At 37.0% G+C, this 17,850-nt stretch overlaps 1 protein-coding gene across 4 annotated transcripts in view; it reads right to left on the bottom strand.

The window, feature by feature from the left end:
• The window catches only part of VWA8 (von Willebrand factor A domain containing 8), a 358,178-nt gene that overhangs the window by 133,997 nt on the left and 206,331 nt on the right, over window positions 1–17,850 (bottom strand). For all 4 annotated transcript variants that reach the window (XR_011427808.1, XM_023621650.2, XM_023621651.2 and 1 more), the window contains 2 exons: window positions 16,002–16,207; window positions 14,570–14,721 (listed from right to left, as the gene is read on the bottom strand). Coding sequence is in view for 3 of the 4 variants with exons in the window: in XM_023621650.2 (XP_023477418.2) it covers window positions 14,570–14,721; window positions 16,002–16,207 (358 nt within the window). In the remaining variant the exon portion in view is untranslated. The remainder of the gene's footprint in view (window positions 1–14,569; window positions 14,722–16,001; window positions 16,208–17,850) is intronic.

Below are 17,850 nucleotides of genomic sequence, written 5' to 3'. Positions count from 1 at the left end.
ACGGGATGGAAAAAGATTTGGGGAAACTTGCTATTCTTGGCTGACACTTCTAAATTATGCTCCCCATCACCCAGAATGACACTGCCCTGTCTTAGCGCTGCTGCCCACTGTGGCTCTGTGCCAGAGCAGATGTTGTCAGCCTGCTCCACACATCTCTGGCTTTCTTCCTCCTCACAGAACTTGCCTGGGTTTCCTTTGCCTCGTCTGTCTTCAAGTTTCACTGCAGAAACTTCTCTTTTTCTGCCATCTGCTTTACCAAACATATCTTAGAATTTTCGAATCTTAAGTTCTTTCCTTTTATAATTATCCACATCAAGAATGACTGGGACTGAAGCTCTCCCAGTTGGAAATTTTCCCAGAAAAAAAATTCTGTATTTCCCACAAGAAGGACCCATAGGTGAAAGAACCCACTGTGAATGTAGCACTTTGAATATCACACTCTATAACAATGTTGGTGGTTTGTGTTTTCCCAACTAGACTGCTAATTCATTGAGGGTAAGGTTTACACCTTACTCACTTGAATCCTTGGCACTCAGAACCCATCGATTCTGCCACCCAAATCTCGCTCACTCATGCCCCTCTTTTTCATTCCCACTGCTACAACGTAAGCCCCCACTGCTCATCACTCAGATTACTGCAGCTGTTTCCCAACAGGTCTTCCTGCCTCCCGTTTCACTGCCTTTCAGCTTCCTATCTTTGGAAACCAAAAGAGCTCTTTCTAAATTATGACTCTGATCATGCTACTCTCTGGCTTAAAATCCTTGTGTGATTCCCCAGACTCTTCTCCCTTTTAGCCTCACCACACAACATGTCCTCACTTAACCCTTAGTTTTAGTCACCAAACTACTTGCAGTTTCCAAAACGCACCATGCCCTTTACAACTGTCTCTGCTTGAAGTATTTTCTCCTCCTTTATTTGCCTGGAGAATGCGTGGTAATCCTTCAAAGATTCAGCTTGGTTATCCTCCCTGACTCTCCCCCAGCGCAGAAGCCAGCAATCCTACCACTTTGCTCTCTCTCCTGTGGCTCTAACATAACACAAGTTGCTCTTTACTTGAGTGCTTTCCCAATTGTGACCTCCTTGAAGGCAGACATTGAGCCTTCTTCACCTTTATATTTCTGACTCCCTATCTAGTGTTTAGCACATAAGTGCTCAATAGTGTTTGTTAAATGAGTGACTACTTGGTTATGCTAGAACTGCCAACATCTTCACCTACTTGTTTCTTATCTCAATGACAAGTTGCAAAAAGCCACTGTCAAATTAATAAACAGAAACTTCATTAAATTGGAGTCAAGAGGCCAAAACGGGGAGCTCTCGCGCCCCACATAGATAGCAAAGCCCGACAAGAAGAAGAAAGACTTCCTCTTCTTGACTGGCAAGAAACTCAGCCAATGAGAGGCTGTCACAACTCAGCCAATGAAAAACCACTACACCTTGAACTCTTTGTTTACGATAGCCTCCCCACCCCCAACTTCCTCTTTCCCTGTATAAAAGAGTTTCTCTTCCCTTGCTGCTGGGGACTTGCATGTGGCTCGCCATGGTTGCAGACCTTGAACTGCAATTCTTTGCTGATCCCAAATAAATTCATTTTTGCTAGAGAAATAACTGACTGTCTCTTTGTTTAAGGTCAACATTTTGGTGGCCCGTATAGGGATGCAGAGAAGACCCTTGATGACTCTAAGGCTGGTGAGCAAACAAGTGCAGTACCCACAACAGAGCCCAATGAGCTCACTGCTTTTCTTATCACCCTGGCCCCGGAGTTTGAGGATAAGTCTTTCTACTGGATCCAAGCTTCTGCCCTCTCCAGGTTTGAGACTCTCCAGGCCTTAGTCAAGATCTATTTTAAGGTTTCATCCTTTTCTGGTTAAGGTCTTGTTTGTCTGTGGGTATTCAGGTGGCACTTCGGCCTCTTTGAATCAGGTTGTTTCTTTGAACTGTGCTAGCCTTTGTCTGAGTAGCCTATGTCTACTCCAGATTTAGTTAATCTGGCAAACCAGCTCTCTAGAACTCTATAAGGGTCACCTAAAAGAAAGACCACTAAAGTTCTTAATCATCAACTCCAGCAAGTGAAGGCCTCCAAAGGAAACCAAAAACTCCTAGTTTCTGTTATTATTGCAAAGAACCAGGACATTGGAAAAGAAGTTGCTATAAATTTAAGTGCTTCAAGTGCCTGCAGCCCTCTAACTAGACTTTTCGATGTCCTCTAAATTCCCAGTGATGGGGCTCTGAGGAACTATGGGGACTCTTCCCGATCCTCCCTCTTAATCAGCTTTGAGAAACATTTGTCCAGACTAGAGATGAATCTCCTTCTGTCCTGACACTGGAGCCATACCCTTGGTGCCCAACCCCACTACTATAAAGCAGCACCTGCCTCGAAGCACTAAAACAGTTCAAATAGTGGAGATTGCTAATAAACCTCAAAACGTTCTTGTCTCTGAACCTATACCCTTTTGTTCAGGCCCTTTGAGAGACAAAAACCCTTTTCTCCTTAGTCCCTCCACCCCTATTCATTTATTAGGCTGAGAATTCTTGGAAAAGTATCATGCCAGAATTTTCTTCTCCTGAAAGGGGGAAGTAATTCTAGAATTTGACAGTAGCCATCAAAACAGCCAAGTGAATGAAATGACCCTTTGTCATCCTTTATTTGCTCCATCACTGCTGGTACCAGAGCTGATTCTGGAAACACCGTTAATTTGTCTCTATTGAATCAGCTACCCGCCTCCTTATGGGCAAAATCTCCAACTGATATTGGTAAAATTCACAGCGCACCTCCCATCAAATTCAAACTGATCCCTCAAGAACTCTCTGCAAAATTAATCAATACCCTATAAGTAAAGAAGCTCTTTAAGGTATAAAGATCATAACAGAGGATTACAAGGCCAAATTGTCTCTTGTACTAAATCCCGATAAAACTCCTATTTTACCTATGAGAAAACCCAAGGGCCGAGGGTGGACATTTGTCCAGGACCTCCAAGCAATAAACAACATTGTTATCCTTCAAGACCCTGTTGTTCCCAACCCTCATATGCTACTAACATCCATTCCCACTGGAAGCAAATTCTTTACTGTAATTGACTTATCCAAGTGCATTCTTTGGTATTCCAGTTGATGAAGCTAGCCAATACCTTTTTGCCTTCACTTGGGAAGTGAAGTGAGTCAATTCACCTGGACAGTAATGACTCAAGGTTTTACCGAGAGACCTTCTTATTTCTCTCAAATCCTGAAGGCTGATGCAGATGACATAAAGTTCCCTGGGGGTTCTATTTTGTTGCAATATGTGGATGATTTGCTCCTTTGCTGTCCCTCCCAAGTCTCACAGGAAGAAAGCATCCACTTGTTAAAGCTTGTAGCCTTAAGGGGACATAAAGTTGCGAAGGGGGAACTGCAGTTTGCCCCAAGCCAGGTTTGATATTTAGGGCATCTGGTATCAGAACAAGGGTCCAGATAGGCTTCATCCTATCCTAAGTTTCCAAAATCCAAAACGAAGCACCAACTGCTAGGTTTTCTTGGGCTAGGTGGTTACTGCCAAAATTGGATGCCAAATTTCTCTCCTATGGCCAAACCTTTGTGTGTTTTACTAAAGAACCCTGAACCAATTTTATGGGAAGAACAAGACGGCAGAGGCTTTAAGGCTTTAAAGGAGAGTTTGATAAACCCACCAACCCTTGGAAATCCCAATCATCAGAGTCCATTTTTCCTTTTTTTACACGAAAAGGAAGGGAATGCCCTTGGGATACTTAACCCAAAACACGGGGACCACCATTGACCCATAGGGTATTATAGACAGCAACTGGACCCTGTGGCACAGGGATATCCCCTTGCCTTAGAGCCATTACTGTCACTGCCCTTTCGCTTAAGGCTACCGAGAAAACTGTGGGATTCCCTTTGACCCTTTTTGTACTTCACGCAGAAGACCTCCTGGATTCTCACCACACATGGCACATTTGAGCCAGCTGCCTCACCTCCTATGAAATCCTTTTGTTAACTGCTCCTCACATAACTCTTTCACACTGTAATAAACTTAACCCCGCTACTTTTCTCCCCTCTGTCACCGACAAAGTCTCTCATGACTGCTTCATGCTGATGGGTCATCTCCTAGTTCCTCCTGAGGATCTGCAGGAAACTCCTTTGAGTAACACCAAATTCTCATGGTTTACTGATAGTTCTTATTTCAAAGGTGATAATTGCAAATCCTGTGCTGGGTATGCTGCTGCAACTCCTTTAGATATTGTTGAGGCAGCACTTTTACCTATGGCTACTTCGGCCCAACAGGCTGAATTGTATGCTCTTACATGGGCTTATACTTTAGCCAAAGGCAAAACTGCCAATATTTATTCTGACAGTAGATATGCTTTCAGAGTTGCTTACAATTTGAGAATGTTGCAGGAGCAATGTGGCTTCCTTACTTTCAGTGGAAACAAAATTAAAAATGGTCCCTATGTTCAGGAATTACTGGATGCTATACTTTTACCTGCTGCTTTAGCTATTATTAAGATCCTGGGGCATTCTAAACTTGACTCTCTGGAAGCTAAAGAAGTCATGTTGCTGACATTTCTGCAAGGAATGCAGCTCATAAAGGAACCAACAACAGCCACACCCCTGTCATGGTCCAAAGGGATATTTCCCCAAATGAAGACTTAGAAAAATTGGCTAGAGAAGCCCAACAATTGGCCTCAGAAAAGGTAAAACAAAATTCAGCAATTGTTAGTTTGATAAAAAGATAAAACTCTGGTTTGGAACAAAAAATAACTCAGTCCTACTGGAAACTCTAAAATTCCCACTCCTAACCATTGTGCATGCATTAAACCATTGGTCTACTGACAAAATGATAATATTCACGAATCACTATTGGTGGGCAAATATTAACGAGGCTGCAAAAAGTGCCTACCTCACTTGTCCCACTTGTCCAAAATACAATCAGGGAAGCCTGTCTGTATTGCTCCCAGACATTTTAAACTACGTAATGGACCATGTGATGTTTGGCAAATGGATTTTATATAACTTCCCCTGTGTCATGGATATAAATATGTTTTAGTCATGGTCTGCATGCTTTCTCATGGGACTGAAGCCTTCCCCTGTAGACAGGCTACTGACTCTTCTGTGGCTAACGTCCTTTTGGAAAGGATTATCCCTACCTGGGGAACCCCTCTTGAGCTCATAGTAATCAAGGAATCCATTTTACTGGTCAAATACTTTGACAAATCTGTGTTGTTTGACTGGTTTTACAACTTTCACTCTGTTTACCACCTTCAATCCTATGGTATAGTCAAATACACAATGGCACTATTAAGACTCAACTGGCAAAATTTGTAGAGACTCGAAATACTTTGGTCAAAAGCATTTCCGTTGGTCTTTCTAAATCTCAGATTTGTACCCTTTGGGACTCATAAGCTCTCACCCTTTGAGACAGTCACAGGCCACCGAATGCATTTGGCTCCTGCCTCTTTTGAGCCACAGCTGACAAAAGGAGATACAATTGCAAAGGTCTAATTGCTTCCACTAAAAATAACCATGTTTTGGTGGAGCAATCTTTTCAGTGTGCTCCAGGGAGACAAAGATGAGCATCACGCCTTGCAACCTGAAGATTTCATCTATTGGGAAAGACTCCTCCAGAAGGACTCTCTTCAACCTCGCTGGAAAGGTTCCTATCAGGTACCATTAACTAATCCTTGTCCCACAAAACTCCAGGGAATAAACTCTTGGATTCATGTGACACACCTAAAGAAAGCACCAAACTCTGACTGGACCTGCACATTATCTGGTGACTTAAAAGTAAAGATTTCCCAGAATTGAAGCAGATAACATCCGATGAGACAGCTTTCTCAAGATGTCTAGACCAGGACTGTTGGAATTTTGTCTGCCAAACCTTCGATGATGACATAATGCTTCAGATGATGTCCAATGCCTATGATCTTGATAATACATGGACTTTAGAAAAGAAAAAGATCTGAGAGTTCTTCCTTCTACCCCTTCTGTTACTCAAATGTGGCCTCAATAGGTTTCCAATCTGTGCACTTTCCCTCTGACATGGGACACAACACCCAAGAAGGATCCTTCCTGGCACCAAGGGACAAAAGATGGATGAAACAAGAAAAACCTGACTCTTGATCAGCAATGCTTTCAGAGAAAGATCTTGACCAGAAGGGAAAAATGTCAAATTAATAAACAGAAACCTCATTAAATTGGAGTTGGGAGGGCAAAAGGGGGAGCTCTCACACCCCACGTTGATAGTAGAGCCCAACAGGAAGAAGAATGACTTCCTCTTCTTGACTGGCAGGAAGCTTAGCCAATGAAAAGCCACTACACCTAGAACTCACAATTCCTCCAATGAACTCTTTATTTACAAGAGCCCTCCCAACTTATTCTTCCCCTCTACATAAGAGTTTCTCTTCCCTAGCTGTTGGGAGACTTGCATGTGGCTCGTCATTGTTGCAGACCCCAAACTGCAATTCTTTGCCGACCCCAAATAAACCCATTTTTGCTGGAGAAATAACTGGCTGTCTATTTGTTTGAGGTCACTACCACCATGGCAAATCTTTCCCATTGCATCCTGACTACATGTCTCTCAACAAATGATGCAATCTACTTTGTAGGTGTATCTGGAAGAGTTAGCTATAGGTGCTTAAATGCTTAAGGGATCAAAGATAATTCTGAGAGACTGCTTAAGATGAGTATGAAAGAAGATTCATATATCTTGAAAATTTCTGTGTAGATTGGGTATGTTTTTTATTTTTTCTGCACCTTCATAAAGGGGCTAAAAGCAAATGAAATGGCTGGGAAGCTACTTCATAATATACCAAGAGAATAAAGAGCTAGGAAACTATGAAACCCAACATCATCCTTCTGCTTATGATAGTTCTGAGATGTCATTATGTAAATCTTATTATTTTTGAAAACTAAGAGCTTTTTTATGAAGTGAAAGTAAATCATCAGGCAGAGTGGAATTATACACCTTAGAACTCCATGATCAACACTGTGAACTCATTTGTAAAAACTAAGACTACAAAAAGAAAATTATAGCATATAATAGTTTGGAAAATGGAAGGAAAGGCACAAAACTTTAAGAAGAGAATCTTGTAATTTAATAGGATAAACAGTAAACTGATAATCATTCCTATTTTCAAAGATGAACCTAATGAAATTAGTCCAAAGAGAGGCCGTGGTTGGGGATGTTCTTTTTGATGTCTCTGGTACTTTGAAGAGCCCATAGCTGGTCTTGGTCAGAGAAGCAGCAGTTGCTATTGATGTTCCAATTACGTGGATAAGTCTTTAACGTAGACAACCAATTTTAGACAGATACCCTTTCAAAGACACGTTCAATATAAATGAAGCTGTTCTGTCTGCAAATACGCACACCTGGCACTACTCTAAAGAGAAAGATCAAAACTAAACATGACCGTATAACACACACTGCAATGAGATACTAACGTCTCTTATAACAGGAAACCACAATCTCAGCTACCTTCATCAGCAGTTCTAGCTTGTGAGACTGGCTGATAAAGTAATGAATGGTTACTGATATCAGGGAGAAGAGTGACTACTTATTCAGCTTTCCAATTCAATTAGGCACAGTGACTCAGAATCTATGAGTTGGAAGAATGTTAAAGACTATTTTATCCCATGTTCCATGTTTGAATCCCTTTGAGTACCTCCCCAACGAGGTTTGTCCAGATCTATTTGAACCCAGTCTACAGAAGGTATATTCTCCTTTTCCCCTGGATAATTCATCACATCTTTGAACACAGGAAGTATTGGATCAGAGATGGAAGCCAACTGTCCTTGAGTTGTAATGACTTAGAAGCAACACACAGGTGCACAGGAAATGCATAGGGATTTATAATTACTCTGCTAAACCTGACTATAGTAATGAGCATGATTTTGAGGATGGTACTTAGAGCACTTAGTAAGTACTTGATAAGTATCAACTATTTTAATTTTTGCTGCTCTAAAAATGTGTTGTCTTCCCTCACTTGCTATGTTTATGTTGAATGTCTATCAATGCATAAACTTACTCATATTGTGTCAAATGCCATAGAGACGCCTGGTTAACTTGATTTCTCATTTGCCATTGGTAAGGGTTCAAATGTTCTACCCTTAGAGTAGGCACTGCAGTGTGACGTAAGCTTTGCAGTATTGGAGGCAAAGGTCTCAAGATATAGCAATTTTGGAATAGAGTTTTACTTTAAAATTTTTATTTTATTTAAATAAGAAAAGAAAATGAAAAATTCCAGTGCCCAGACAGTCAGTGGACATTTGAAAAATAAAGTATAGAAAAAATAATATACACATTAAAATATCAAAATAGTACAAAAGGGAGGCTAGGGTCTCTCTCAAAGGCAACTACTATCAATAGCTACCACTGTGTTTTTAAACTGCTTAAATGTGAACCAATTAAAGAAATTCAATAAAAATATTGGCTAATATGATCCTAGATGTTATTAACTCAAAGTTACTTCATTTTACCTGAAAAATGAAATTAAAAAATAATTTAATAAAGCATTTGAAAGCAGAAAGAGAATACAGATGTCAGCAGGACATCTGAGACGTGATTACAAGACTCCATAAGGGCTTCTTCATCAGCTATGAGACATTTTAAAGTGTAGCCACACTGAAAGGTCATTTTCAGATGTGTAGTCTGTTTTGCCACAGCATTGTTATATGTCTGAAAAGGATAATGACATTTAAACATATGCATAAAGACACAAAGTGTTGATATTACTGTTTTTATTCCTTATGAGAGGGCTTTATATGCTTTATGAATCTGTTCGTTATGTTTACATCAAATATCTTAAGCTTAAAATCTCAAGGAATAAGGGGAATGAAGAAAAAAGTGAGGATGGGGGAGGGGTGTCATCTATGCTCAAATCTAATCCATTACAGATACATTTCTTTTCAACCAAGAAGCTTGGGAATGAAGTGTTTTAAATAGGACGTCTTTTCAGGGACATGTCTCCTCTGTTAAGAAGAAAAACTGAAAAAAAAAAAAAACTAGAAAAAATATTTCTCAGTGAGTGAAATAACACATAGAATCATAGGAAAAGATCTAGAAGGATTTAACAAAGGTCATCTCCAGATGGTGGAACTATAGATGTCTTAATTTTCATTTTACTAACTTATTTTAAAAATAAATGGAGACTAAAAATTAAATGAAGACATCATTCTTCATTTATTAAACACGCATCATAAAGAAATCCTACATATAAAAAACTTTTTAATTTTCTCAAATTTTTTATTCTACTTGATTAATACAAATAAATAATCAGTAGATTGTATAGTTTGCCAGTGCAATATACGCAATAATGCTTTGGGGAAAAAAAAAAAGAAACTGGATTAAGAATAAACTAAGCAACATTAAAAAAGAAATCAACAGAGTTGAGGACAAAGAATTTGGAGTAAGAAGGATGAGTATTTAAGTATTTTATAGACTTGTGTGTCTCTTAGGGAAGACAGGGAGAGAAAAACACATGAAGATAACTTCAGAGGGTAGAGAGAATTTCTCTGTATGTTTGATTTATTTAAAAATGACGCAACTTTTGAGAAGACTCCATAAATTTCTTTTGTGTTCCAAATAAGGAAGGAATGATTGCTAGTATGCTTCTTATATATGGTAGCCAAATAAAGTTTTCTAGAGTTTTTATTTTTCTAAATGAATTACTTTGTGTTTTACTTCATGATCCTTCATTATTTCAAAAAAAAGAGGAAATCTTAACTGGGAATGAAGAAGTCTCTAAAATGATTTTGTTGTGCCAAAAGTTTATACTCATCCACTTTTTGACTTACTTTTCATAATGAAATACGGCTCAAACCTCAAAATCTGAATCTATTAGAACTCTCTGAAGAATAAGAATTTGTGTATTATACATGCATAACATCATGGTCAATAACGATTTCCAAGTTGATTACCTAAAATCTGAAGGCCCTTTTAAACCAAAACTATTGGTAATTTTCAGTATCCAAAGACTAACAGATTTCGAAATTGCCTATAGTCTGCATATCAATCTGCTTATATTTATCATTAGAATTAGAATTAATATTATATATATTACAGCTCTGGCCCTGATTAGTTTTCTAACCTTAGGGAAGTGATGTAAGCTCTCTGTGTGGCAAATTCCTCATCTACAAAATGCACATACATATATATATATATATATATATATACACACACACACACACATATACACATATACACATATATAATATTATATACACGATAGGTTTATTATAAAGATTATATAAATTCATGTAAACAGAGTGCTTGGAAATACGGTTGGCACAGTTATCTATAAGTGTTTATATTACCATCATAATTATCTAGTTATTAATTAATATATTTAGAGGTAGAGTATTTATATTCCATTGTAATTTATGAAGTGACAATTCTCTCATCTTAAGAACTGTCCAGCAGAGAGTGGCATGCAAATTTAAAATAAAATATTGTATATAAGTCACTTAAAAATAGAGGCATAAAAAAACAGATTTTTTTCTTCCTTTAAGACAAATGATTCCCCAGCATGTTAGAGTTCATAAATTACTCTGAAACACACGTTTAAATTTGGAAGTGCTAATGTTCTGGTAGTATGTTTATTCCCAAATAAAAGAAACTTCAGAAATAAATGTTCATTTGAGGGAAAAAACAAGCAAACTTTGCTCTGAAATTTCTCTCTTTATCTAACTGCAGTAAATAACCCATATGCCTTTGGTTGGTGTCTGGATCTGATTTTATATCTATGTATGTGTGTGTTGTGTGTATGTGTTTCCAACAATGATGTCTGAAACTCAAGAGTTCATATTATTTTTTTGAGCACTCATTTTAACCCAAATCTTCCTATCTCTACCTAAATTTCTCCCAGTATGTTTCCTTATTTGGTTATGTTGGCCATCTCTTTGGTATATCCTTTCCTGTGTATTAGAAACTTAAAAAGGAACAATTAAAAACCTCAGGAAATACTAGCGGGAAGGGGCAATTGCAATGTGGGGTCTAGGTAGCCGCTTGTGATCCCAGTACTAAGATCAGGGAGTGTATCTGTAGATCAGGAAGAAGAGTTGCTTCATGGTATCATCAAGCAAGATAAAATAACCACCCAGTAAGGCTCAGCCTAAAAGTTCCAGGGTTAGCAAAGGTTTAGTAAAGAAGACAAGTCACATTCACCTCATAATATCAGAGTGGGCTTTTTAAAGATATGCAAAGACCTATGAGACAGGTACCATCACTGCACTATTTAGGAGAACAAAAGGGAAAGTGACAGCATCTCTGTTTTGGGTATTTCATTAAAGAGCAATTATAGGACATTACTACTCCTCAATAGGCAAAGTATATTCTGATTTCAGCTGAGGAAGCAGGTATGGTAGAAGAAACAGTGTACGAACTGTACAAACAGTGGTCTATCTCATCTCTGCCCCAGGTGAAAACTTCCTTCTTCCACAGTAGCTGCCTTTTCTCTTTTTAGTTATATGGAGTGGGTGGCCAGTTACTTCTTCTTCCCCATCTTTAGTGTGAATGTGACCCTCTTATTCTGGACTCCTTGTAATTTTGCTCCCATCCAATAAGCACTATGGTTGGATTAGAGAACAAGAAAATTAACAAGTTGTAGCAAGAATTTTTCATTCAGAGCAAAAGGACATTAATTGTAATTAAAACATTTTGTCCTTCTTCCTTAGCAACTGAAATTCATTGTGGATCTCCTTCACCGACACAATATCTGTAGAGACGGGCAGGTGCAGCCTAGAAGAGCTGGGTTAGAAAAAGTTCTACTGAAGTAAAAGGTTTAGCAAAAGGACTCGAAAAGTCAGTCAAATCATAAGACTACATGGGGATGACTAAATCTTCAGATGTCTATGTGATTACTACTAACTGTGTGCTACTCTAGGAGGAAAAATGAAAGTGTTAGTAACACTTTTTTATTTGTTTTTGTTTTTGCAGATGAGGGAAAATTAAGATTACATAAAAGTGCAGAGGACGTTAGAATAGGAAGGAGACTTATTAATCATCTATGAGGATGACATCATATTGTGAGGATGTCCTCACTAGGACAGTCTTATTTTATATCTCTTTTTACAGAGTTATTATTAATTAATTTTTTTATTGGTGAGGAAGATTGGCCCTGAGCTAACATCTGTGCCAATCTTCCTCTATTTTGTATGTGAGCTGCTGCCACAGCATGGCTTAATGAGCAGTGTGCAGGTCTGTGCCTGGGATCTGAACCTGCGAACCCCAGGCTGCCAAAGTGGAGTGTGCAAACTTAACTTACTACACCATGGGCTGGCCCCCAGAATTATTATTAATAGCACCCCCTTCCATTCTCAAAAATGTCCTAATTAAATGATAGATTATATGGTTATGCTATCTACAATAAAAATGCCCTCATTTTACCAACAGGGAACCCGTTTAGTTAAGCAACTTCTCCAAATTCATATGACCAAGATGAAACTGCCAGCTCTTTGAGGGCAGTACTGTTTCTTCTCATCTGTTTCTCCATGTCTGACCCAGGCATACAGGCTGAATGTATGGCTAACTGCTAAACTGCCAGGCCACTGTTTTGTTCACTTCACCATGCTACCCTCTCAAGGTACAAGGCTGATCATTTTTGTTAGAAATAGATGTGTGAAACCTGTGGATTTCATTAAAGAGCAATGAAACAACATCACTATTTTTGAGCTGCCCAAGTCATTGGGATTTACAGATGAGGAAAAAATGCTTTGAATATGCAAACTGTATTGACTACTATTTCCACCCCAAGGGAAAGTCAAAGTCACTCATCCTCCACATCGGCTCTACGTCTATTTTTAGCTATATGCAGTGGGTGGACAACTAGTTGTTTCCATCCCCGTCTTAGGCATGAGTGTGACCATCTTGTTTCCAGGCTCAATGTACTTTTGCTTCCACTCATAAGGAAGTAGTAAAGTTGGAATTAATTTGCCATGTCAAGAGTTTTCAGTTTAGAACTGAGGATAGTAATGAATAAGTCAAATCATTTTATCTGTCTTCCTTAGAAACTTAAATTGCCAACAATTTTCTTATGATTGATTTTACCAACTAATATCTATTTTAATTTTTATTTCAAGTTGTGCAAGAGTACAAAAAGTTATTTTAAAATCACAAGCCTGGTTTCCATGAAGCTAGAACTCTAATTATATAAATTTGTTAACAGTAAGAAAAACCATCTTATTTCCAACTGATAATAAAGACGCAGTTTATAAAAAGGAAGTAAATAACATGAGTACCATCAGAATTTTGCATATTAAAGACAATTTCTTGAATATTGTAATATAGAAGATATGCCTCATTCATTAAATTACCAAACTAATTTCAAATGCCCATAAACACTGCTAATCAATTAGTAAAATAGTATTTTACAGAAAAGTGTATGCATTAGCAACTGACACCAAACCACTCTTCTCAAAAAAAACTTACTCACCCATTAATAATATAAATCAATTCATGGATAATTTCTAACATTACTCCACCTTGTACTTTTACCACAAAAGGGAAATATTTGTTTCTCGTTAAGAAATTCTTAAAGAAATTGTTAAAGCTTTAACAATTTATTTTTATTGGTATATATTCAACAAGATTTTATAATAATTTCAAAGAATAAATAAATAAGGATGATATATATACTTAGGATATATATACACATATATACGTATATAAATGTGTGTGCATATATACATAGCTGGACTAATCATTAATTTACATTTAACAATTTTTTCCTAAGGAAGTGTAAATTGTTACATTTAACAATTTTTTTAGTCTTATATAGGGAGTACCTCCTATATAAGACTAAAGTTAAATAATTTAAAAGTAATTATTGACCCTTGAGAATTTATGATAATTGACTATGTTTAATAGACAAAGAGAGCATTTGAGGCATTATGAATAAGTTATGCATATTTAAAACTGTTTTCCAGTGAATCTGCACCAACTTAATTACTCCACTAATAAATTCTGTCAACAATTTTTCTGATGAACAATATATTTGCAAGATTCTTTACTAAGGTTAAGTACATAGCCTGTGATTACAAAATCAAAGGCAGGCAACTGGCCCAAATGAAACAAACCCACTTGTTTTCCCCACCTCTTTCATCTATCAAGCTGAAATAAGTAACCAAAAACCTCTTAATATGATTATAAATTTAGAAAACTTTAATAACAGAAAAGCATATGGTGACAGAAACAAGAACATCTTAACCAAATATCTATTACCCATTTATGTAGTTTTCATGTTTGTACAATGATTTTACACTAGATTAGGAAACAATGAGAGTCATAATAATTCGACAAAAGAACAGAGACTGTTAAAGAAACAAATATTTCCCTTTATTTAATTACATTACAACTACTCATGGGACAGTCAAAATAACTGAAGTTCTCAATTTACAAGCCCATAAATAATACTTATATTTATATTTATTCAGCTATTTAACTGAAATCAGCCAGCAAATAGCAACATGTATTTGAAAACCTTACTCATGGAAAGTAATTTACACACCAACTCAGTTCAGTAGACTCAGAATTATCAGCATTTAAGAATCACAAAAGAGTATTTTATCAATAGTGAGTTTGCCTTACTCCTTCGCCAGCTGCACACTGGTAGGTTTGGCTCCGATAGGTATCCCATACTTGTGTAAAGTTTTCATCAAAATCTCCCTCATGTCATTGTTATAGGAATCAAAGTCAAACACATTCCTCACCACACTGGAGAGCCCTTCAGTGGGGAATTTCTGTTTAAAAAAAAAATTCCTTTATTATGCATGTGATAAAATACACACTGTTATAAAAATTTACAAAACTGACAGAACAATAATGAGCAAACAAACTTTAGCAGACATTTACTAGTCTTGTCAGATAACCAAATAGGAGGAATTTATACATTTTTCTCTTTTAATATTTGCTTTGATGACATAGTATTTTCCTTTTTTAAATAAATATTAGAATTTGAGGGGGAATAGTTCCTTCTCCCAAATGTTAGATCAGTGCTCAGATCCTAGCATTCAGTGACTTCCAATGCTTTCTGCAATCTCCTGCCTTTAAAATGAGTATCAGAGTGACCAATTAAAAAGTGCCATTTAAATAAAGCAGAGTGTTGAATATCTATACAGCATTATGTAGAGAAACTACAGGTCTATGAATAAATGAAAAAAAAATAAAGGAGCAAGAATGGAAGAACATAAAAATTACAGGGAATAGAGAAATAAGGAACAGAGGGAAAGAAACCAAGTATTACTAACAGCTACATTTACACTGGTGGTGTCCTTGGGCTCATTTACCAGCAGCTCTATCTTGACTTTCTTTAGGCACTGGGATCTGAGCTGGCTGAATTTGACTTATGGTTTTATAAGCAGAATAAAGCTTTCTATTTTCCTTTCTAGGTTTTCCTTGGAGAGTTGAGGAGAAGAGGCAGAGGTCAAGAGTCATTAAGTCATGATTTTAGCTTAGAGATAACTGTTTGTTATAAAAGTAGAATTTATACAGGTTTTTTGGTTTTCTTTACCAAGGTGGACAACACATTGTACATAGCTACAAGGAATTTTATTCTCTTGCCCACTTACTTATCTTACTAAACTTTCTTGCAGTATTTACAGGTATGTAATTAATATTGTTAGTTCCTAGTCTATTTTCCATCTCCAAGACTTACGTTTTCAAAATGAAAATATTTTTCACTCAGATACCACATGCTTATTGCATAAAGTCACACAGCAGTGAAGTTTCCCTGCTGTCTCACTCTCTTGTCTTCCCCCATCCCCCTAAAAAATCACCACTGTATTTACAAGCTCCTTGGTAATGGCTAAGAACAGAACCTTGCTAAAGTCAACTCAAAGACTAAACATAAAATGTTCACTGGTCTTCCAGATTTAAAATTTAGATTATACACACTTCACATTATATCATCTGAATCAGTATTATATCTACAGAAATTGAAAGACTTGGTATAAATTAAGCAGTCTAAAAAAATGAGATTCATAGCTTCTTCTAAACCTTTTTGCACAGGCATGTGCCATACCTGTAAATGCTTGACTATGTTGACAACTTCTCTGGTAGAATAAGGATAGTTAATAATCCCCTGGTCAGCTAACCTCCTCAGCTCTCCAAAGGCAGCCACAAGCTTCTGAAGGATGGGCTCAGGCACATTTGGTCCATACTGTCTGAGCATCTCGAGCTCCGAGTGGGGTTTAGGATTATCAACTGCATGGCAGCTAAAAATATCACCTATAGGAGAAGAAAGATTCACATTCATCATGCAACTAATCCGTTGGAATGCCACAGGAAATATGGAATGGTTGTTTCAACAGTCATGGGTTGCTCACCAAAGCACTTCTATTTTTAAATGTGTAAAACTGTATAGAAAACTCATCCAACAATAGGACAGCATAGAGAAGAAAGCAAATGACTAAAGCAAAGGAAAAAGAACAGTGATGTGTGGCTTATTCCGCACAGATTTATTTCTGTTAAAAAATTATATAATACTTAAGACATTCAAATACAAAGAGCACAAAAGAAAGGTCCCCCTTGTGTCTCTGCCAATCCCACTTGCTCCCCAACAGGCACCCAATGTTCAGTGTATTTATTTTTCCATATCTGCATTAGCATTTTTTTAAATGCATACACACAAACATATATAGTTCAGGGGATTTATTCCTTTTCCATTAATTGGAAAATACTTTTCACATGGTTCTGAGACTGCATTTTTAACTTTAACACACATTGAATATCTTCAGAAATTATATACATCTATCTCATATGACTGCCTATTTATGTATACTAAAAAAGGGAGAATTAGTATCATCACTCTCCAAACAATTTATATCCTGTGCAGACTGTTAGAATATACTCTAGTAATTAGTTTTGGAAAAGCAAACCTGCAGAGACATTGTTTAAACTAAAATAAATAACAAGGAATGTAGAAACCCAAAATATTTCATATGTAATTTAAGCAATTGAGAATGTACTAGAAAAATATAATCTATGCTCAAAAGAGAGATGAATTTCTCATATTAAAAGTTCATGTAATTCTACTGATTCATAATCCAAGAGACCAGGGACCAAAGGAAGTTAGAGTTAATAGAATTGCATGATTTACTATGTTCATTTTAGAAAGAAAGGAAAGCTAGTCAGGTAGCAATAGATTTTACTTTGACTTAGAAACCAATCAAGCCATTACTTTATCAGTTAATATGTATTTATAAAAGCAATTGAATAAAATGAAAGCCGTGATAACTTCAAACTTGTATCTCATAGACTACACCTGTTCAAATACAAATATGAAGAACAGCTTTTGCTTCTTTCACTGAAAATAAAATTTAACACATAAAAACTATAACTGACACCTTCATTCATTCATTCATCAAAGAATTATTAAATTTTCCATGTGCTAAGTACTACTCTAGGAACTTTATACACATGAGTGATCAAAACACAAAAATCCCTGTCTTTGTGGATGTGGAGCAATCCACATAGGGAGGCAACAAACAATAAATGCAGATGTTAAAAACTGTACATTTCAAAGAAAAAAGGAAAAGCATCGTAAAGGACTTCAGAAATGGTGATAGTAGGGCTCCTGGAGAAGGCGACATCTGAATAAATGCAGATATCTGGGGGAAGTTCATTCCAAGCAGAGGCAAGCATACCTGGCATGTTCAAGAAAGAGACAGGGAGCAGAGTAGCTGGAACAGAATGAGTGATGGAGAGAGTAGCATAGAGCAGTATAAGACACGAGGTCAGAGAGATAAGAGGATATGGGGGATGTATTGTGTGCTCTTCTGGAGAAATTCTATGCATGTCCAAGCATACTCATGTACGGATCTCTCTTGCCTTTTGTTTTTTTAATTCAAATTCAAGATTATTATACTCAT

This window comes from Equus caballus, chromosome 17 (assembly GCF_041296265.1).
Source record: "Equus caballus isolate H_3958 breed thoroughbred chromosome 17, TB-T2T, whole genome shotgun sequence".
Taxonomy (NCBI): domain Eukaryota; kingdom Metazoa; phylum Chordata; class Mammalia; order Perissodactyla; family Equidae; genus Equus; species Equus caballus.
The sequence above is the reverse complement of the archived record's forward strand: the minus strand, read 5'-3'. Positions and strand labels throughout refer to the sequence as shown.